Genomic DNA, 20,562 nt, shown 5'->3' on the forward strand with positions numbered 1-20,562 from the left:
AAAAGAATGTACTGGGTTTGTTCACTTACGTTTCATGAGTCCCAAAAAAGAAGATAGGGTACTTATTTGCTGGAGGCTTCACAGCTCCCTCGGGGAGTTCATCGATCTGTTAGACAGAAACAGATATTGGTCATCATCACATGTCCAATGAATCTGACAGTCAAAAGGAAAAACCAAAGCATTCAAAGAGCACAGTGCAATGGACAACGTGGTCGGACACATTAATAGTTCCATAGTGGGATCATTGTGTAGAAATTGACATCTATATAACTGACATGTGTTAGAATTCTGAGAAAGCCAGCTTTCCTCCTGGGGGCAAACATGAATATTTGTGCATGTTGTTCACAAGAAAAATGAACTGTGAAATATACTAAGTTTAAAGTATTTGGCTGTAACCCTCCACAGCATAAATGGAGAATGGATGGTCATCAAATTCATCAAGTGGCCATCTTTAAATATAGGCTGGGCGGAGGGACTTGAGAGGAGAAACTAAGGCCATAGCTAGACCTAAGGTTTATCCCTGGATCGTCCAGGGGTCAAACCTGTTCATCTAGGTGACACACAGGGCATCCAGCGCTCAGGCAGGGATGAACCCGGGATGATCCCAGGATAAACCTTAGGTCTAGCTACGGCCCAAGTCATTCCACCAATCCTGTTGAAATTCTACCTAATTTCCCCCCTCTTCCCTTCCCATTCCTTTCTTCCTTGTATGTGATTTATTTTATTTATTTATATACCACTTCCTCATTTTTTAAATTATTATTATTATTATTATTATTATTATTATTATTATTATTATTATTATTATTATTATTGGCCTGCCTCCCAGCACATAGGCCAATTGCCTTCAAGAGGAAAAGGGCCATCTCTCTTGCAAATAAAAACAAATAAACCAGCCCTTCCCATCTGGTCACTGGAAGGAAATTAGGGGTGTCGCTATTTACAAGCCAGACATGTGTGCTTTAAAATATTTGTCACATTCTATCCGTCCCTTTCTCCAGGGAACTCAAGGCAGTATGCATGAGTTTTTCCCCATTTTATCCCCAAGGCAACACTGTGAAATAGGCTAAGAGGTAGTGACTGGCTCAAGACTACCTTGTGAATTTCATGGACGCATAGAAATTCGAATCCAGGTCTTCCTGGTCCAAGTCCAAACTCGACTCTCGGTGACAACAATAGCGAAATGGGCTCCCCTACTCCAGAAAGCCAGTGTGACGTAGTGATTAGAGGGTCAGGATCGGAGGAGAAAGACCTGGACGGAATCCCTCCATTCAGGCACACAAAACTTACTAGGTGAACCTAGGCCTGTCACTGTCAGGCTAACACATCTCACAGCGTCGTCATTAAGGACAAAGGAGAAGAGTCATGTATACCACCCCGAGCTCTTGGGTAAAAATAGAACAGATAGGAAAAGACTAGGGAGTGGTAAACTACACTGTGTATAGTTTGGTATTTACTCGCACAGTTGGCTGAGTTGCTTACACATCATGCAATTAAGAAAGGAAGGGGAAATTGCCATGACCTGGCATTCTTACAGGTGTTTTGTAACTAACAGCAAGCAGTAATTTGCAGTCTCTTTCCTGCTTCTGCTTACCCAGTGTAGCATAAGGATAAGAGGTAAAACTTCACAACATGAACATAATGGTTATCACAGAACCACTACTTCCTAAACAATCGTTGAGAGAAATACCACAGGCAGCGGGCTGAAATATCTCGCATTCTAAAGAGGCAGCTGGGCAACTGAAATGCATTTTGCAAAAATAATTGGACTGAGGCGATTATTAGAGCTGCAAGCTTTTCATTGCCACACTTCGTTTAAAAATATAATATATGTTTAAAAATAACTGCCATTGTCTGTTGTAGTGGACCGCATGTCAGAACAGGAAAGGTGAGGCCCAAATTCAAATCCCTGCTCAGCCATAAAGATAACCTGGGATTAGCTACCAAGTGTGGGAGATATATATGCTCCCTCAGATCTTGAGAGGAAGGGCTGGATTAAAATTTAAAACCTATCTGATCTATAGTAGCATTTAAAAAGGACCCCTATTAAATTAGGGTGACCCTATGAAAAGGAGGACAGGGCTCCTGTATCTTTAACAGTTGTATTGAAAAGGGAATTTCAGCAGGTGTCCTTTGTATATATGGGGAATCTGGGGAATTTTCCTCTTCATCACAACAGTTAAAGCTGCAGGTGCCCTGCCCTCTTTTAAATCTGGTCACTCTAGTATAGCTCCTACAGCTTTAACTGCTGTGATGAAGACGGAATTTCATCAGGTTCTCCATATATACAAATAATACCTGCTGAAATTCCCTTTTCTATGCAACTATTAAAGATACAGGAGCCCTGTCCTCCTTTTCATATGGTCACCCTATGGGATCTATGACTTAGCTTCCAAGATTTACCAAATGTCATGAGGTGCTGGAATAATCTCAACCCCTCAGTGAGTTGAGATTATAGCGTTCTAAGAATAGCTCTATTTAGTCATTCCCCTCATGCAATTGAGAGTCCAGCGGTTGTGGCCCCATTCTCCCTCTCATGTAAATGTTAAATTGCATGAGGGGGGACCGACAGACCGGCTGAGTAGAGCTAATGTCCCTCTTTGTATGTGTGTGGTCTGTGCTTCATGGAGAGAGTGACATGACTGAGGGAGGGGCTGGGGGGGGACCTCGAAGAACGCTCACGCACAAATAGATGCTCTGAATACCCCCCATTCCCCCATCTTATCTGAGTGCCACCGGTAACTACCTGCTATTTCACTAGCTGAATTACCACAGCGCGGACAGAAACCTGCTGTTATTTTCCACTCAGAAACAGCTAGGAGAAGAGCAGCCATTATGGCAAACTGACCCCCCCTCCTCAATTGCTAGAATCACTGGCAAATTAGCCCCACCATCACCACCACCACATCCCTACCCAAGGCTTTTGTTAAGGCTCTTGTTCCCTGAGCCAGATTGGCTATTTCTCTCAGTGTCAGAAAGACCCTAAGGGGAATAAAAAAAGAAAAGAAACCAGGAACAAAAGAGATGAGAGCAGCAGCCCTCTCAGTTAATGACAGACTAGCCCCCCCACCCTGCCACCGCTCTCTCTCAAGGCAGCCCACACTGCTCTTTCAGGTTGCTTCTGGAAAGAAACAAACAGATTCTGAAGCATTGGCTATAATAATAACCCACAGACAGGAGATTTTGTATTAAGCAGCAAAATTGGCTTCGTTAGCTCTCCCGCTGCACATCAACCCACTGTGTACGGATATAATATGCAAGCCGGCAACATAGCACACGGCCATTTCCATGATGTCTCCTCTAACCAGACGCGGAAAGCTGTGAAGGAACCAGAACACAACAGTTCAGCAGCCCCTCTCACAGGAGAAAATGGGAAACTATTCAATCCTCAGCAGAACCAGAACTTCGCTCCCCTCTGCTGTTTTGATGCCCTGAATGCAAACAATGCCCCCACCATCGTGAAAATATAAAATATAATTAAATAAAAAGATGTGTTGGTCTTTAAGGATGCCCTGATTTTTCTACCTGAAGCCTAACCCTTTCTCCTGATCAGCAGGGACCTGCAATAAAATGTTGCAGTATATCTCCATCCCGTTACAAGAATGTTCCTGTTTGGAGCTCTAGGCAGCTTGTAGCACTGTTTGGGATTCACAAAGAACACCTTTTTTCCCTTCTCATCTTCCTGGAACCATCTCCCACTGTGAAATACAGCGCTTAAGATCTGGTTGCCAGCTCTGAATCTGATCACTTTACTGCTGTATAGGCTGCTTCCTATAGAAAGGCATCGTAATGCTACCTATCGAAAGGCATTGTAAAGATATTCCATCTTTTCCTCCTTAACAGATTTTGTTCTTTTCTGGTAAGAAAAAAGATTGAGGAAGTGGCAGGGAAACACGGGGGTCTAACAAATTGAAGATGATGGCATCTGGTCCTCCTATTTAGCGTGACCCTATGGAAAGGAGGACCGGGCTGCTGTATCTTTAACAGTTGTATAGAAAAGAGAATTTCAGCATGTGTGATTTGTATGCAGGCAGCACCTGGTCAAATTCCCTCTTCATCATAACAGTTAAAGCTGCAGGAGCCCTGCCCTCTTTTGTATCTGATCTTAACTAGGTCACCCTAGTTAAGTTGACCAGATGTCTGGATTTTTTCTAGCGGTGCAAAAGGATTCCTTACTTTGGGGTAAAACATACCCATTCCTTTCAACCTTTTGTCATTGCTTATTTCCTAACAGTTTTCTGTCCTAACCTGAATGTTTCATCCAGGTGGTGTTTGTTCTGTTTTGTATAATGTGGTGCTGCAAACGGTATATGATATCCTAGGCTCAAACAACACAAGTGGCACGGTTTGCTTCTGCTTCTTAAAACACAGGGCTTCCTCAAATGCATTCACCTACTTCACAAACGCTGTCATATGAAGATGTCCTCTCCCAGCCATTACATTTTGAAGGAAGGGGGAAGACATAAAACCCTAAGAAGATTGGATTATTCTGCTTTCAAAGATGCAGGAAAGAAAAAGAAAGATAAAATGCTGTATAAGAGGAAATCAGCCCCCCCCCAAAAAAAAACCAAAAAAAAGGGCAGATCTGAGAAGCCACCAGAGTGATAAATTCAAAAATGACTGGAAAAATAACTGAAAGAAGGTATTAGTAGCAGTCTGAAGACTTCAATCTCCCCTTTGCTGTTACTGCATACTTAGGACTGCAGCTTATTTTTATCCAACTGCCATCGCTCAGGAGCTCACCTGAGACACAACTGCTGGACATACCTGGTCTTTTCGTCTCTGCCCTTGGACAGTCAAAACAACTGCAGTTCTAGGGGGTGGGGATGGGAGGAAGGATTTCACAGCTAAGCAAAGGACGACCCAATTCTTTAACGTTTTATTGACTGACTAGATTTATTTATCACCCTTCTTCCAAGAAGTTCATGCATAGTTCTTTTCCCCTGACTGACCCAATTTAATCCTCACAATGACCTTGTGAGGTAGGCTACGCTGAGAGATGATGACTTGACTAAGGGAATTGAACTTCTCTCTCTCTCTCTCTCTCTCTCTCTCTCTCTCTCTCTCTCTCTCTCTCTCTCTCACACACACACACACACACACACACACACACACACACACACCCCTATATTAACAGCACTCGGGGGGGTGTGAGAAAGATAGAATAGAAAGCTATATTTTGGGGGTAGGGAACATACATTACACTGGAATGATTGCTATAAGTTGAAGTGCACAGATGCAGCCCCAATGTAATTGCATTTTATCATTTTTTTGTAAGCCGCCTTGGGGATCCTTTTTGCATGAAAGGCAAGCTAGAAATCAAATAAACAAGTAAATGCATTTTTAATGATCACAGATGCTTGTGAATGGAAAAAATGCTGGTGTATAATTAGGATGACAACACAGCAGAACAGAGTTCCTGTCAGAGCTTTTATAGGAGCTGTGAAGAAGAAGGTATTTGGGGCAGATGGGAAAAGCTACACATGCTAAAATTCCCTCTTTTACACAACTGTTCAAGATACAGAACCTCGTTTCCCTCTCTACATGCTACGTCATGTCAGACTCATAGTTGTGAGCTGCATGAAAGTGTCCCTCTATATCATAATATATAAAGGGACGGCCAAACAGAAATGTAAATATATTTGTGGCAAATTTGCTTTAATTCTTTGCATGAAGATCTGTCGAGATGGTGGCTTCTGTATCTGAAGACACTCCGGCATAACTACTGGCATCTTCAGAGTTGGAACTGGTAGCCGTGAGTTCAAATCTGTGCTCTTGAGATGGCTCAGGCAGATCACTATGTCTTTCCTAGTGTGCCTACTCAAGGGCACCCAAGATGCATCCATGCTGGGGGCAAGCAATAAATGCCCAACTAGTAAACTGCTGGGTCCCCTTTTTCTCTTCACTACCTGCTTGTGTACAAAACAGGGGAAACAAATTGTGTCAGGGTAACACATGATGTATTGTACTTTATATTATGGTTTTATACTGTTGTTTTATACTTTGAACGTTTTTAATTTTTGTGAACTGCCCAGAGAGCTCTGGCTATTGGGTGGTATAGAAATGTAATAAATAAATAAATATTGCTGGGCTATACCACATCAGAGTGAAGGTGGTAGATGAAATGTAAAAAATCCCATCTAGATAGGAACAAGTATTTCATTCAAAGGAGACTGAGGCCTTAGCTAGACCTACCTGTTAGTCCGCGACAGACGGCTGAAGATCTCGCGATGGTTTTATTGCGAGATCCCCCTCTGTATACACGTGGCACACAACAACCTCAGAGGGAGAGGCGTCGCACCCGCTATTTTAATTTTTTTTTCTTAAAGAGCCAGCAGCGCACAAGCGCTCATGCGCACAAGGTAAGTGTTGTTGTTTTTTTTAAAAAAAATCCCCGCTCCCTCCACCCCACCCCCATGGGCACAGTGTTCCTGAGGAGCTCTGCGTCCCATGCGCGGGTCCCAGCTCCTCGTAAGTAACCGCAAGGAGCTGGGACAAACCATGGCGCCTGTCCACATGTTCTGCGGTCTCAGGCTCAGCCCAAGGAAAAACCGGGCCTAAAGGGTAGGGTGAGATCCCGGGGCAAGGGAGGGATCATCCCTCCCTGATCCCGGGATCCCCTGTGCGTCATGGGGACGCACAGGGACGATCCCGGGGATCACTCCGGAATAAAGCCCCGTCTAGTTATGGCCACAGACACAGTCTGAAGCACTACAGCCAAGTGAAAACATGGCTTTCTAACAAAGCGTTTAATGGTTGAATTCACTAAGTTGGCACATTGTTTTAACTGTTTTAATAGTTTTACTGCTTTTAAATTACATATTGTTTTAACTTGGCTTATAGTTTAATTTGTTTTTATCTGTGTATATTTATTGTTTTATACTGTATGCTTTTATCTGTACGCCGCCCTGTGATCTTATTAATATAGGGCGGGATATAAATGTTTTAAATAAATAAATAAGAGACACATCCAGGGGCAGCACCACAAAGAAGTATTTGGCACTTTGTCTGAGTTTTGAGTGCTAGCCAAGCAGCTCAGAAAAAACAGCCTGGTTGTTTCTGCTAGCTAAAGAAGGCAAAAGGTGGGCAACTTGGCTTTGAAGTGCACCATGGATTTAACACTTGCCTTTGGCAAAGATCAACCACCCACACTATTGTGTGGGATAGAATTGCTTGCACAGCCTTCATGGTGCAGCCCTTAACTTACAGGAGGGTGTTTGTGAAGAACCCAGACTACAAGATACATCAGCTGGGCATAAAGTTTTGTGAACCGCCCAGAGAGCTTCGGCTATTGGGCGGTATAAAAATGTAATAAATAAATAAATAAATAAATAAATAAATAAATAAAGTGGTAAATACCCAGATTTTTGAGCAGCATAGCAACGCTAACTACATTGCTTCAGAACTCTCCTAGCAGGGAAGCTGCCATAATATCAAGAAAATCAACAAAACAGAACACAACACTAAGACCACAGCTAGACCTAAGGTTTATCCTGGAATCATCCAGGGTTCGCCCCTGCCTGAGCACTGGATCCCCTGTGTGTCACCTAGATGAACCGGTTTGACCCCTGGACAATCCAGGGATAAACCTTAGGTCTAGCTATGGCCTAAGACAAGCCCCAGTAAAGTCTCTCTCTCTCTCTCTCTGTATATATGTATATATTTACTTATTTATTTTTTAAAAACATTTGTAGCCCTCCCTGTATCACTGGGATCTCAGGGCAGTGTACAGATAAAACAATAAATATACACAGCTAAAAATGTATTAAATCATTAACAAACTAAAACCAGTAGAAAAGTTTAAAAGCAATAAAAACAGTTTAAACTACGTGCAACCTTGGATAATTGTAGCCCTCAAAGGCTTTAATAATTAAAAAAAACATGCTTTCATTTGGTGCTCAGATGAATGTGTGTGTGTATATAGGACCATCTTTTATAACATTTTTAAGGGTAATCCATTCTTTACTGTTCTTTGCTTAGTTCTGCTAGTTATCTTGGTTTGCTTGTTAGCAAAATTACCTCAGGAAGGTTGAGGGAGTCATATTTGTGTCCTGGGCTAGATCTACACTACTGCTTTATAGTGGTATTGATGTGCAGTGATAACTATTGGGGCACGCTACACATTCCATATACCCCTTTCATAGTGTTATTTCCTACCTTTTCTTCCACAATATCCAAAACACTGCAACAAATGTCATTGTTTGTCCTACGAGATATAAATACCCAAGAGGGATAGAGCATTACCATGATGGGATCATAATGATTCCTTTGAGGGAATTGCTTGAAGGGCATATGCTCCATTCCTAAATTCATCCCATAGGTGAAAATGTGGCTATTTAGGGAGGTGTTTGGGAGTGGCTGTCCCCCCCACCCCCACATACACACTGCCTTTCTTTTTAACTTCTATCTTGATGTTTAGATGTTTTTACTGTTCTAATTTTTTGTTTGCTACTTTCAATTTTGAAACAGAAAAGTTGGATACATATTTTAAAAATATAAATAAATAAAAGCACATGGCACTTCCATCTCTTCTCTCTTTTGATCTTTCTCTCTCTCTCTCTCTCTCTCTCTCTCTCTCTCTCTCTCTCTCTCTCTCTCACACACACACACACACACACACACACACACACACACACAGAGAGAATTTCCTATTATAATCCTTTATTAAGGGAAACATCAGGCCTGGTAGATTAACAGGCTGAAGAATTAGTTGATTAATAAATGGGAGCCAATTCAATTGGTAAAGCTAAATTATAATCATTGGGGCTTCAATGTTAGGACACACCGTTTGTGGGAGTATGTTTTGGTTCTGCTGTGCTATTGTAATGTGGAGTGAAAAAACAAAATCAAAGATGCCTTTTTCTTCTAATAATATGCAGCATCTTTTGCTTATTAAATTGTAAGGAACGCTCCAACGTAGCAGCTACATGGAGCATAAAGAGATATTTATATAAATGTAATTGATTAACCTATTAACTGATTTCAATGGCAGATGATTAGTCAACTACAAATTCAGGGGTGGGCCCAGGGACACAAGCAGGCCTCGGCGTAATCTCAAAAGCTCTCTGCAAGTGATCAGCTTGGATCTCTAGCAAGAGTGATCTTCTCTCATCCAGGAGACTGCTGGTAAGGGGAGGAAAAGAGCTGGCCGCGGCAGAAGAACGCAGTTTCCTGACCAACATCTGTCCAAGGCAATATTGAACAGCTGGACAGAACCTGGAACAAAGCCTGTCCTGCAGATTTTTACTTACTGTGAGGGGAGGGTGTGCCCTAAAGCAAGGACACTCCACACAAGACAGAAAGAAGCACATGAACATCCAGAAGTCCAAATATAAAACCCAGTGGGTAACATCAAACTGGAATGAACTCCTTCTGTGTGTCAGCCCAATACAGCACTGTTTCTACTAACTTCTGGGAAGCATTTTCAGATCTGAGTGCTGTTATATTAAAAAATATGTATCTTGGAGAAAGTCAGGGAAATATTATGAAAATGTTTTTGCTGTGAGAAACAGCAGCGAAAGCCAATAGTAACACTGAATTGACTCAAGTTGGAGATCTCTGGCATGGAATAAATAGGAATACCATGAAGTTATTTTTTGGTTAGCAAAAATGGTGGTAGTGGTGACAACTTGAAAGTGTCTTATACCACAGATGGACAATTTCTCAAGCCTTTTAGGCAATAGGCTTTTAACACTCAATTGCACGGGATCTGGTTCATTAAAACTACCCTCCCTGACTTATCCACCTATTTCCTCTAATCTGGGTGGCTCTTATTACCCTACTCTCTCTCTTAGAATCAATCTGTGTTTCTCCGATTCCCATCATGCCTCCTAATGACAGCAGCCCCACCATCCATGGCAGCAGACCAAGCTTGGAGAACACTTTCCAAGAAGCTATAGTCAAGATGTAAAGGAACACATACATACGAACATACACAATCATATAACAAGTTGGAAAGTACCCATGACCTTCTATTGAGCCATGCCCATTTTAGGATATAAGTGGGGAGCTAATGTACTCTGGAAACAACACCTGACATTTGTTCTATTAGCACGAATGATAGTCTAGGAAAATCATTATCCTTTTTAAAATGGAAAGCTAGGATTCTCAGCCTTAGAACAGCCTGTGAACCGCCCAGAGAGCTTCGGCTATTGGGCGGTATAGAAGTGCAATAAATAAGTAATAAATAATAAAATAAGTTTGTCCACCTCTGGTTACCTTCAGAGTACTGTAAACCAGGTGTGGGCAGAAGGTAGATCTCCAGATGTTTTGAACATTACCTCCCAGAAACCGCTGCAAGGATGACCAATGGTCAGGAATACTGAGAGTTGAAGTCCAAAACAGCTGGAGATCTACTTTCTGTCCACCCCACCTGATATAAAAAATATCCTGTGGGTCTCTGGCAGTAAAGCCACAGCAGTGACAGTGGTGCTAATTTGACCCATTCAAAATTGAACAAACCCAGCAACATAGAACATATACATGCAAAGTAAGCCTTCATCTATGCCCCTCCCTTTTATATAATTGACCTCTTGTTATTATGGCTCTGAATGCTTTACAACCAATGTTTATCCTAGCCACTCCTCGAGATGTATTAGCTCAACTCCTGGAGCTTCCTGTGTGGACGCAGACTCTTTTTGGACTGCACTGCTGAATGGCTTATTGCCATTGTTATATGTTGTGCTAAGCTTTTGCATTTCAAGGCATGTGTGTAGCCAAGGAGAGCCTTGCTGCCCTTGACTTGCACGGGATGAGGAGAAAGGGACGTAATTAGGTCAAGAAGCTTTATCCCAGGAGTGGTGAAATTGACTACAGTGCGTTACAAACACCCCCTGGTGTAGTCAATTTGACTCAGAGAGGAAAGAAGAAAGGATGAAAGAAAGAAAAGAAAAGCAATTGTGTTGGGGGGGGGGAGAAATAGTGGCACAGTGCTGTCTCACAAACAAAATGGGGCCCAGTGTAGAAATGGGGCCCAGTGTACTAGACCTCCCTAGGTAAACTGGAAGTGCGACCTAGAACATCCCCTGCCCCTCTGCCCATTAAAGTGGAAGATCAGTAGTGGTGGTCAGGCTGCCTTTGAGGGAATCATGGGTTTTCTCAGAGGTTTATCCCCAAAGGTGCCATGTGGTTCTCAGTGAGGATAAATCAATGAGAATCCCATGAATCCTCCAAAAAGTTTGAAAACCTCTACTCTAGACAGGGCTGAATCTAGGTTTTGAGGGACACCAAGGCATCAGTAGGGCCCTTCCCCCAGCGCCACCACAGACCTTTCCTACCCATCCACACAACTGCAGCAATTGTGAATTATGCCAGTTCTCCTCTTCAGCCCACTAGCACCAAGGAGATGGGGCCAAAAAGAAGCATGCGAGAACCATGTCCTGCTCCTTCCTGCATCCCTCCAATTTGGAAAAGGGAGATCATCCCAGAGGCCTCTGCAGTGGCATAAGGGTGATTTCCCAGTGGGAGGTATACTTGGTAGAGTAGCGCATGAGAAAATCACTCTCTGGTCCTTCCAGTGCTCTGCTCAACTGGAAGTCATCTGCAAGAGCCTTTGAGGTGATCTCCCATTTCCCAAGGAAGCATCCACCAGCGGCAGTAGAAGGGGAACAGCTGAACGCTTTTGGTGGTATACTCCTTCCTTTGGGAAATGTGTTACTGATCCAGCAATTCTTATCATCAGTGGGCCCTCTGCCAAGCTGTAGGCCTCATCATGTTCCTGGCGATGCCAACCCTTGACACTGGCCTACAGTCTTTTTTCTTAGGTTTTGTTTTTATTCATTATTTCTATGACTGGATTATCCAGTGGCTCAAAGTCAGGGCACTTTCCCGCTGCGTTAAGCACAGAACAAACGGACCATGTTCGCCGATAGCTGCTACAGCCAACCCATACTGAAAGCCAAGCTCTCTTTTGTAGTATGCATGTCATTCCCATTCCAGAATGTATGGGACTTAAAAACCAAACAAAATTCTATCAACATTTGTAGAACAGAATTAAATCTGACATTAGTCAGCTGGGGAACTTCTTGAGTGGAATGAATGGGAGTTCTGTATTAGGAACAAAAGCTATATTACAAAAAACTTCTATACGTTTTAAAATTATTTTGATTATATCCTTAGGGCAGAATGAATGAGAAAGACAGACAGAGAGAGAGAGAGAAGTTTAAAATTTATTAATTAACAGAGAGGTTAAGGAAGAAGGGAGGCAAAGAACTCCTTTCAAGTTAAAGGACAAGATAATAATCAGGACCCAACCCTCTTGTGAACAGGACACCCAGGATCACACAGAATGCTACCCTAGAGGTCCCATCTCCACTGAAATTTTTGAGCAGGTAAGTCCAGAGGAAAGAGGGAGTAACAGCCACAAATAATGGCTGGCTAGTGAGTTTGTGGGCTCCTGTTCACATGCATTAGATTCACATAATCCTTGCAACTACCCCGTAATGTAAATTGCTGCTGCTGCTGCTGTTGTTGTCATTATTATTATTATTATTATTATTATTATTTATTACATTTATATACCGCCCCATAGCCAAAGCTCTCTGGGTAGTTTACAAAAGTTAAAAACAATGAACATTAAAAAAGAAATGTACAAAATTTTAAACCATAAAAAGCATAAAATACAAACAAAAACAGACAATATCCATTTAAAAACAACTATTCAGGGGTCAGTTAAAAACTCAGCATATGCTGTTAAATGCCTGGGAGAAGAGAAAAGTCTTGACCTGGTGCCGAAAAGATAACAACGTTGGCGCCGGGCAAGCCTTATCAGGGAGATCATTCCATAATTGAGGGGCCACCACTGAAAAGGCCCTTTCCCTGGGGTAGGGGAAATAGGCTAAAGTTCCTTAGCCTAAGCTAAGGAAGGACACCTAGTAAGTTCATGGCTCTGGCCACATATGACCTGTCTGGTTCCCAACTCACACTCTCAGATACTACTACACTGCTCCAGATCTTCCAGTTTGTATTTTTAAAAGAAACAAAGGTTTATACGGATATATCTATATCTAATATTAATAAATGCTTACTCTTAAATTCCCTATCTACTCTACCCCTTCTAAAATCTTATACACAAATCCCACTAGCTAGACATTGCTTCTCCAGCCCCTAAGCCCTATCCCTATGACTGTTTGATCTCCTTTTATATAACCTTAGAATCCTCTCGCATACAAGACCCTCCCACCTTTCACTCAGTCTCTAGCACACTATTAACTCTTATCTTACCTGAGTTACACTTAACAATGTGAGCATATACATTACTATAAGAAGCATATGTTACACTGGTCTTTTAACAAAAAATATCATCTCTACTGGAGAACTAGAGAATGGCCAATGTAAAAAGGTATTGAGGGAGGATCCGGGAAATTACATGCCAGTTAGCTTAATGCCTGTTCCATTGGTTGAAAGCATCATTGAAGATAAAATTAGTAAGCACATAGAAGGAAAAGCCCTGCTAAAACAAAACAAAACAACAATGGCTTGTGCAAAGATAAGTCCTGTTTCACCAACCTTTTAGAGTTCTTTGACAAAGTGCCTCACCAAAACGCATGAGCAAACTTAACGGTCATAGAATAAGAGGAGAGGGCCTGTTATGGATCAGTAAATGGTTAAAGAACAGAAAGCAGAGAATAGGAATAAATAGTAAATTCTGTCAGGGGAGGGATGTAAACAGTGAGGTCCCAGAGGGATCTATTGTGACCAATGCTTTTGAAGTTGTTCATAAATGATCTGGAATTAGGAATGAGAAGTGAGATGGCTGAATTTGCTGATGACACCAAATTATTTAATTGGTTGGCCACTGGATGAACCAAATGCTGGATTAGATGGATCTTGGTCTGATCCACCATGGCTCTTCATATGTTCTTATGTTTCCAATGATGGTTTGATTATTTGGCTGGTTATTACAAAATGCATTGCTTTTCTGGGCCTCAGTCCAGAAAAAAGCTTTTCAAGATCACTTTATATGTTTAATCAGTTGCATTGAACTCCTGTGCAATAATAAACTGAAGAAGAGCTTTTATTTAGACAAACATGGAGGCAGAGTCCCGCTATCGCTGAGCACAGACGTGCTTCATGTTATAGCATGCCATGCAAATAGTGTGAAACAGCGAGGAATGGAACGTGACAAAAAGGCTTAAGATTGTAAGCTCCTTGAGGTTGGGGATCTATCTATTTTGCCTGTGTAACTCTGGAAGAGACCGTGTGCACTGGTGGTCCTGTATAAACCAGGGGTACAAAAAGTGTAGCCTGCCAGCATCTCCCTTCATCACTGAAGAATCCAGTGGCACTGCTGGGGTTTCCTGCACTAGCAACGGAATCCTTTCCTAATCACCAGTCTCTGATGACAGATTGGATACAGGGAAGGAATTCCCTTGCTACCAGTAGCTAGCAACAGAAACCCCAGGCTTTCTCTTGCTAACACTAGCCCTAGAGCTAGCAAGGGAAATCCCTTGCAAGTGATTCTTTGATGAGAGGTCTGAAATAAGGGAAATCCAACTGAAATATTACCTATTTTCTTCTAATTCATTAATAGTAAAATATCTTGGGCTGTATGGGTATGGAAGTATGGGTCTTCCATTTCTTAAATATTCTCTCTGGATATAATGATTGCAATTGCCACAGATCCATGAAACATCTTCTTCAACTGGCAGTTGAATTTTCTCCACACTACCTGTTATTTATTGCACCTAGGGACAACTGTACTCTAACTATGTTCAGCCTCAGGGCTGTTTGAAGATCTCAGAAGGCTCTTTGACAAGTTCTGACTCCCTTCTCCATCAGCAGGAAAGCATGTCAGAATCACTTCCTGTTCTAGATAACAACCATTTGGTCATTGTAATCCTAGTGAATGGTAGTATTCATTTGAGCTGTGTTTTTAATGCCGCATGTATCTTCCTTGTGCGTTAAACACAGAGTCTTGTTTTGTGATGAGTTTCAGTCATAAACAAATATATTTGACTCACTGAGTGATGTTAATGTAAACTATGGCCCCAGAGGAACTTCTTTGAGATCTCCAGGTTTGGAGATTGACGGAACAAGTTGCCAACACAGAATACAGAGAAACAGATAACATAGGAATAATTGTAGTAGAATAACCCCATGATGTTGGCAGCTTCTGAATGTAAAGAAAAGAAAGAAGATGCACAAGAGCAATTCAATTTTTGTTTGGGCTCAAGGCTCATCTGGTGATTCCTTAATCTGGGAGCAAAATCTTTTCATCCTCTTGCCAATGCATCTCGATACTGGCAACCTAACCATTAGATCTCTGAGCCCTTTGTTAGGGAGTCATTTGGGAGTCATTGCAACAATACAACCCAAAGGTATTTCAACAGGCTTAGATGCGTACCTCTGCTCAAATGGACCATTGCCCATGTATAGATTGGTTACTAAAGACACATTGAAGCTCTTTGCAGTCCTAACGGTCTGTTGTTCTTCCCTTTCTTTGAAATCAATGAGATACAAAGAGAATGATTTGGGCTGGCTTGTACCATGGGATATGAGTAGGTCTGAAATGAAATACTGCTACATAAGAACAGAATACCTGTGCTGAATCAGGCCAAAGGCCTGTCTAGTTCAGGGTTCTGTTCCCACAGGGACCTGCGGGATACGAACAAGCAACAGCACACTTCCACTTGGGTTCTCCAGCAACTGGAATAATATGGAGGTATACTGCTGCCGATACTAGACGTAATATATAGCCATCATGACTACCAGCCATTGATGGCCTTATCCATCAATGTCTAATCCCTTTTTAAAGCCACCCAAGGTGATGGCCCTCACTACATCTTGTGATAGTGAATGCATAGATGTGCTCAGTGGTAGGGCATCTGCTTTGCATGCAGAAGGTCCCAGGTTTGATTCCAAGCATCTCCAGGTAGGGCAGGAAAAACTCCTGCCTCAAATCCTGGGAAGCTGCTGCCCGTCTGTGCCAACAATACTGGTCTAGATGGATCAATGGTTTGACTCATTGGCCCTGTTCAGAAGACACCTTAAACCACAGCTTTAACCATGGTGGTTAAGCCAGAAAGCCAGGGTGTTTTCAGAAGACACCTTAAACCATAGCTTTAACCATGGTGACCAAGGCAAAAAGCCTTATTCACTATAGTTAAAGCCATGGTTTAAGGTGTCTTCTGAACACGGACCAACTTTCTGGCTTAACCACTGTGGTTAAAGCCATGGTTCAAGGTGTCCTCTGAACAGGGTCAGTATAAGGCCACTTCCTTTGTTCCTCTGTTCCATCTGACCTGAGTCTCCCACCATTCAGATGAGAGAGGGACAAAAATGTCTTCCTATCCACTCCCTCCACAGTATGCATAATTCATCATATCTCCCCTCATTCACCATTTTTCTAAGCTAAACAGTCCCAAAGGATGTCATAGGAGAGTTGCTCCAGCCACTTCGTCATTTGGGTTGCCCCTTTCTACTCTACCATCTCCTTTTTGAACTGCAGTGACCAGAAAGGCACACAATATTCTAAGCATAGCCACACACTAGATCTGTACAAAGGGAATAAGATGTTGGCAGTTTTATTTTCAATTCCTTCTCTATTTATGCCCAACATGGAATTTGCCTTTTCTATAGCAGCTGCACCCGCAGTTGACATTTTCATCAAGCCACCCACCACAACCCCAAGGTCTCTTTCTTGGGCAGTCACTGCTAGCTCAGATCCCATCCATGTATATGTGAAGTTGGGATTTTTTTTGCCCCAACATGCATCACTTTACACTTGTTAAAATGTGCCACTTTAATGCCCATTCTCCCAGTTTGGAGTGACTCTTCTGGAGCTCTTCGCAATCTCTTTTGGTTTCAACCACTCTAAGCAATTTGATGTCATCAGCAAATCTGGCCACCTCACTGTTCATTTTTATGAACAAGTAAAAAAGTACTGGTCTCAACACAGAGCTTTGTGGGACATGGTTTACATCTGTCCATTGTGAGAATTGATGATTTACTGCTTCTCTCTGCTTTCTGTTCTTTAAGCAGTTATTGCCAAGTTTACTCGGGAGTCTTTGGTGAGGGACTTTGTCAATAAACTTTTGGAAGTCTAAGTAAAAATGTCTACTGGATCACTCCCATCCAATTGCTTCATGTTAAAACATCACCATTGAACTTTCTGACCTCCTGTGAGCAAATAAACTTTTTTTTTAGTAGATGATACATTTAAGAGGAATAGCAATGTTGAATTTAAACCACAATGACATGTTGTGATCACGAAGAAACCTATCCTACTATTCTAGGGGTTTTTCTTCTCTCCCTCTGTGGTAGAGTTGGGGAATCTTTTGCCTTCCAGATGCTGTTTGACTCCAACTTCCATCAGCCCCAGCTGCTACGGCTAATGGTCAAGGATGATGGATATGTTAGTACAACATCATCATGTGGGCCACATCTTCCCCATCTCTGCTCTGTGGTATCAAAGATAGCCACTGCTTGATCTAAGACATTAGATAAGGCAAATGGATTCCAACATGCTAAATAAACTTTTTTCATGAGGTTTTTGATGGGTGGATAATAGTTGCACACTCAGGAGAGTATTAGAAGTGGACCATTTTCAACCCATCTTTAAACAGTGAACTCAAACCTAATCCTGTGATAGTTCCAATATATCCTCAAGCCATATTTTACTATGTTTTCAGAAGTCTTCAAAAATATGCTGTGCAAAGAATATTTGCTGCGTGCAAGTATGATAAGAGCATAAGAACATCACAAGGGCCATGCTGAATTGGACCAAGTGTCCATCTCTTCTAGCATTCTGCTCACACAGTGACCAAATGAAACAGGCAAGCAAGACATCAGTACAAAAGCAGTCTCCTGGTCATGTTCCCCAGCAACTGGTGTACACAGGCAATAAGAAATCAATGTAGGTGGTCACAAGCTGTATTCTTCTGTTATATGGATAAATTTGCTCACAATGTTTTAGGATGGAAGTTTCTGCTTTTGTTCAGGAGGCTGAACCCAAATTACCCTTAGGTCCATCCATCCCTAACCTGCATGAGATCAAAATCAATGGGGTATGTGTGACGTAATAAAGTCCAGACAGTACATAGGAAGTTGCATTACACCAGGTCGGACTATTTGTCCTTCTAGCCCACCATTGTCCACTGTGACTGACCAGCTCCCCAAGGTCTCAGGCTCAGAAGACATTTAAGAGCATAAGAAATGTCATGCTGGATCAGACCAAGGGTCCATCTAGTCCAGCACTCTGGTCACACAGTGGCCAACCAGCTGTCGACTAGGGACCAACAAAGCAGGACATGGTGCAACAGCACCCTCCAACCCAAGTTCCCCAGCAACTCCTGCACACAAGCTTACTGCCTCAGATACTGGAGGTAGCACATAACCATCAGGACTAGTAGCCATTGATAGCCTTCTCCTCCAGGAATTTATCCTCCCCCTCTTTTAAAACCATCCAAATTGGTGCCCATTACTTGTTACCTAACTAACTGGGGTACCAGAAACTGAACCTGGGACCTTCTGCATGCAAAACCTATGGTTTACCACTGAGCTACAGTGGATGGTGTATTGTCAAATGTTATTCTTTATTTTATGGGATCAAAGACAAAATTAGATATTGGATTTCGGAAATAAAAATGGATCCTGAAATATATGGATTCCTTGTTACTGTGGATTTGTGGATATTGAATGCAAACTTGGTTTCATTGCTAGTATTATGTGTTGTGGGTCCTATGAGGGTGAACAGTGTATTCTAAGTGTGCAGTTACCAATTAGTTACATTCACAAACAGGGACCAGGTGGGCACATCTGGTCACCTTACAGCCACCTCTCCCAGAGTTGCCAACTGTCCAGAAAAGCACACACACAAACACAAGCCTAGCCTCCTCTTCTACCTGTAACTGCAGCATGACCCGAAGTGATGCTTTTCGCAGCATGGATTGCTGGATATGAAGCTGTTTCAAAAAGCAAAGCTTACATGGACCAGATGAAAAGTTGGCAACCCCCTAACCTCTGCCCACTCTCAGAGTTCCATGCCGGAGAGAAACCGGCATGCAACGCAAAAATGAAAACTCAGTTTCAGATGCATCCAAGACTTGACTGCTCATATTATGGTGGAAAAGGTAAAAGGGGAGGGGGTGGTTTGAAATGCACCCAAATCACCCCCTGATTTCCCCTAATTTAATCAAATAATGCCCCCCCGCCTTCTAAAAACACTAGCTTTTGGGGGGAGGGTTTAGCCAGGGCTCCCTCCCCTGTTACTGAGGCAGTGCCAGGATCCCATGCCCTCTCCTTGTGCAGGTTCCTAGGCCACAATCCCAACCTTGCTAGAGCAGGCTCACTGGGCATTCAAAGCCAAATCGAACCATGATAAAGGTTCTGACTCCGGGCAGATATTTTTCTTTCTTGTAAGTGTCATCGCCTATATGGTTTAAAATCACCATTTATCAGGGGACAGGGAACACCCCCCCCCACCTCACGCTCTTTCTGCTGCCTGCAAATGAGCAAGGGGGCGGGGTGGTGGTATAGTGGTGGTTGCTTTCAGTAGTGAGTTTCGGGGTGGGGGGGGAGGGAAGGGAAGAGAGTAGAATAAACGAGCATCATTGTCATGCAGCGGCAGTCTCTGCCTCCTCCCCTTAATAACAATACTTCAGGTACAACCACCCGCTCCTACCACCATCTCCCCCCCCCCCTTTTTGCTACCAAGGGGTGGGGTGGTTTGCATGCTGATAAAAAGAGAGAGAGAGAGGGGGGGGGGAAGATCAGAGAATGAGCAGGAGGAGGAAAGGGGGGGAGCGATCCGATTGGAGAAGGGGCAGAGAAGAACCCCCACTCCCTCTATTATCTCGTTGTGGTGGCGGGTGGAGGGGGGGTGAATAAAGGATGGAGGTGATGTGCGTCCCCTCCCTCTCCGCAAATGCAATGGCTCCATCACGCCCCTCGAGCGGCAAGAGAAAGGAGAAGCAACGGCAGCCAACCTATATATATATATTTGGGGGGAGGGCGGTTGAAAGAGAAGGGATGGGCCCCGCGGGGACAGGCCGGGCGGTGTGTGTTTGTTTGCGTGTGTGTGTGGTGTTTGCTGGGATCGAGGCCCTGGACATTCCGCCCCCCCCCCCGATTTAATGCCCTCCTTCCAGCCTCCCCCCACCCCCCACCCCGGCAGTACTCACCCTGGCCGGCCAGTGCGGGTAACCTTTCATTTTGGCGAACACCAGATCTCCGGCTTTGTATTCTCGAGGCCTTGGACGAGCCATCGGGTCCAGCCCTCCCCTCCCCGTCTCCAAGTCCGAGGCAACCCCCAGCACCACTGCCAGGCCTCCCCTTACGCCCCCGATCCTCCAAACTCGAGGGAGGGAGAGAGAGAGAGTGCGCGGGGGGGGGGGGAGAGAGAAAGAGAAGAAGAAGATGCGATCGCCGCCCCTCCAAAAAATAATAATAATAAAAAAAATCAGAGCGGGGAGGGGGGAGAGAAAGATAATACGAATAATAAAGCAATAGGTTCCGGAGGGAAGGAACGGGCCCCGGGCGCAGCAGCAGTCAGCGGCGGCGGCGCAAGAGAAGGAGAAGGAGGTGGAGGGAAGAAGAGGGGAGCTCTCGTGTGTGTGTGTGTGT

The 20,562-nt window shown here is 43.3% G+C and overlaps 1 protein-coding gene across 1 annotated transcript in view; it reads right to left on the reverse strand.

Annotated features, from left to right (window-relative positions):
* The window catches only part of HDGFL3 (HDGF like 3), a 29,055-nt gene extending 8,739 nt beyond the window's left edge, over positions 1 to 20,316 (reverse strand). The window contains exons 1-2 of the mRNA XM_063142569.1: positions 20,121 to 20,316; positions 30 to 106 (exon numbers count right to left, since the gene is read on the reverse strand). Of these exons, the coding sequence (XP_062998639.1) occupies positions 30 to 106; positions 20,121 to 20,204 (161 nt within the window). The 5' untranslated portion in view covers positions 20,205 to 20,316. The remainder of the gene's footprint in view (positions 1 to 29; positions 107 to 20,120) is intronic.
* Positions 20,317 to 20,562: the final 246 nt, after the last annotated feature.

This window comes from Elgaria multicarinata, chromosome 16, assembly GCF_023053635.1.
Source record: "Elgaria multicarinata webbii isolate HBS135686 ecotype San Diego chromosome 16, rElgMul1.1.pri, whole genome shotgun sequence".
NCBI lineage: Eukaryota > Metazoa > Chordata > Lepidosauria > Squamata > Anguidae > Elgaria > Elgaria multicarinata.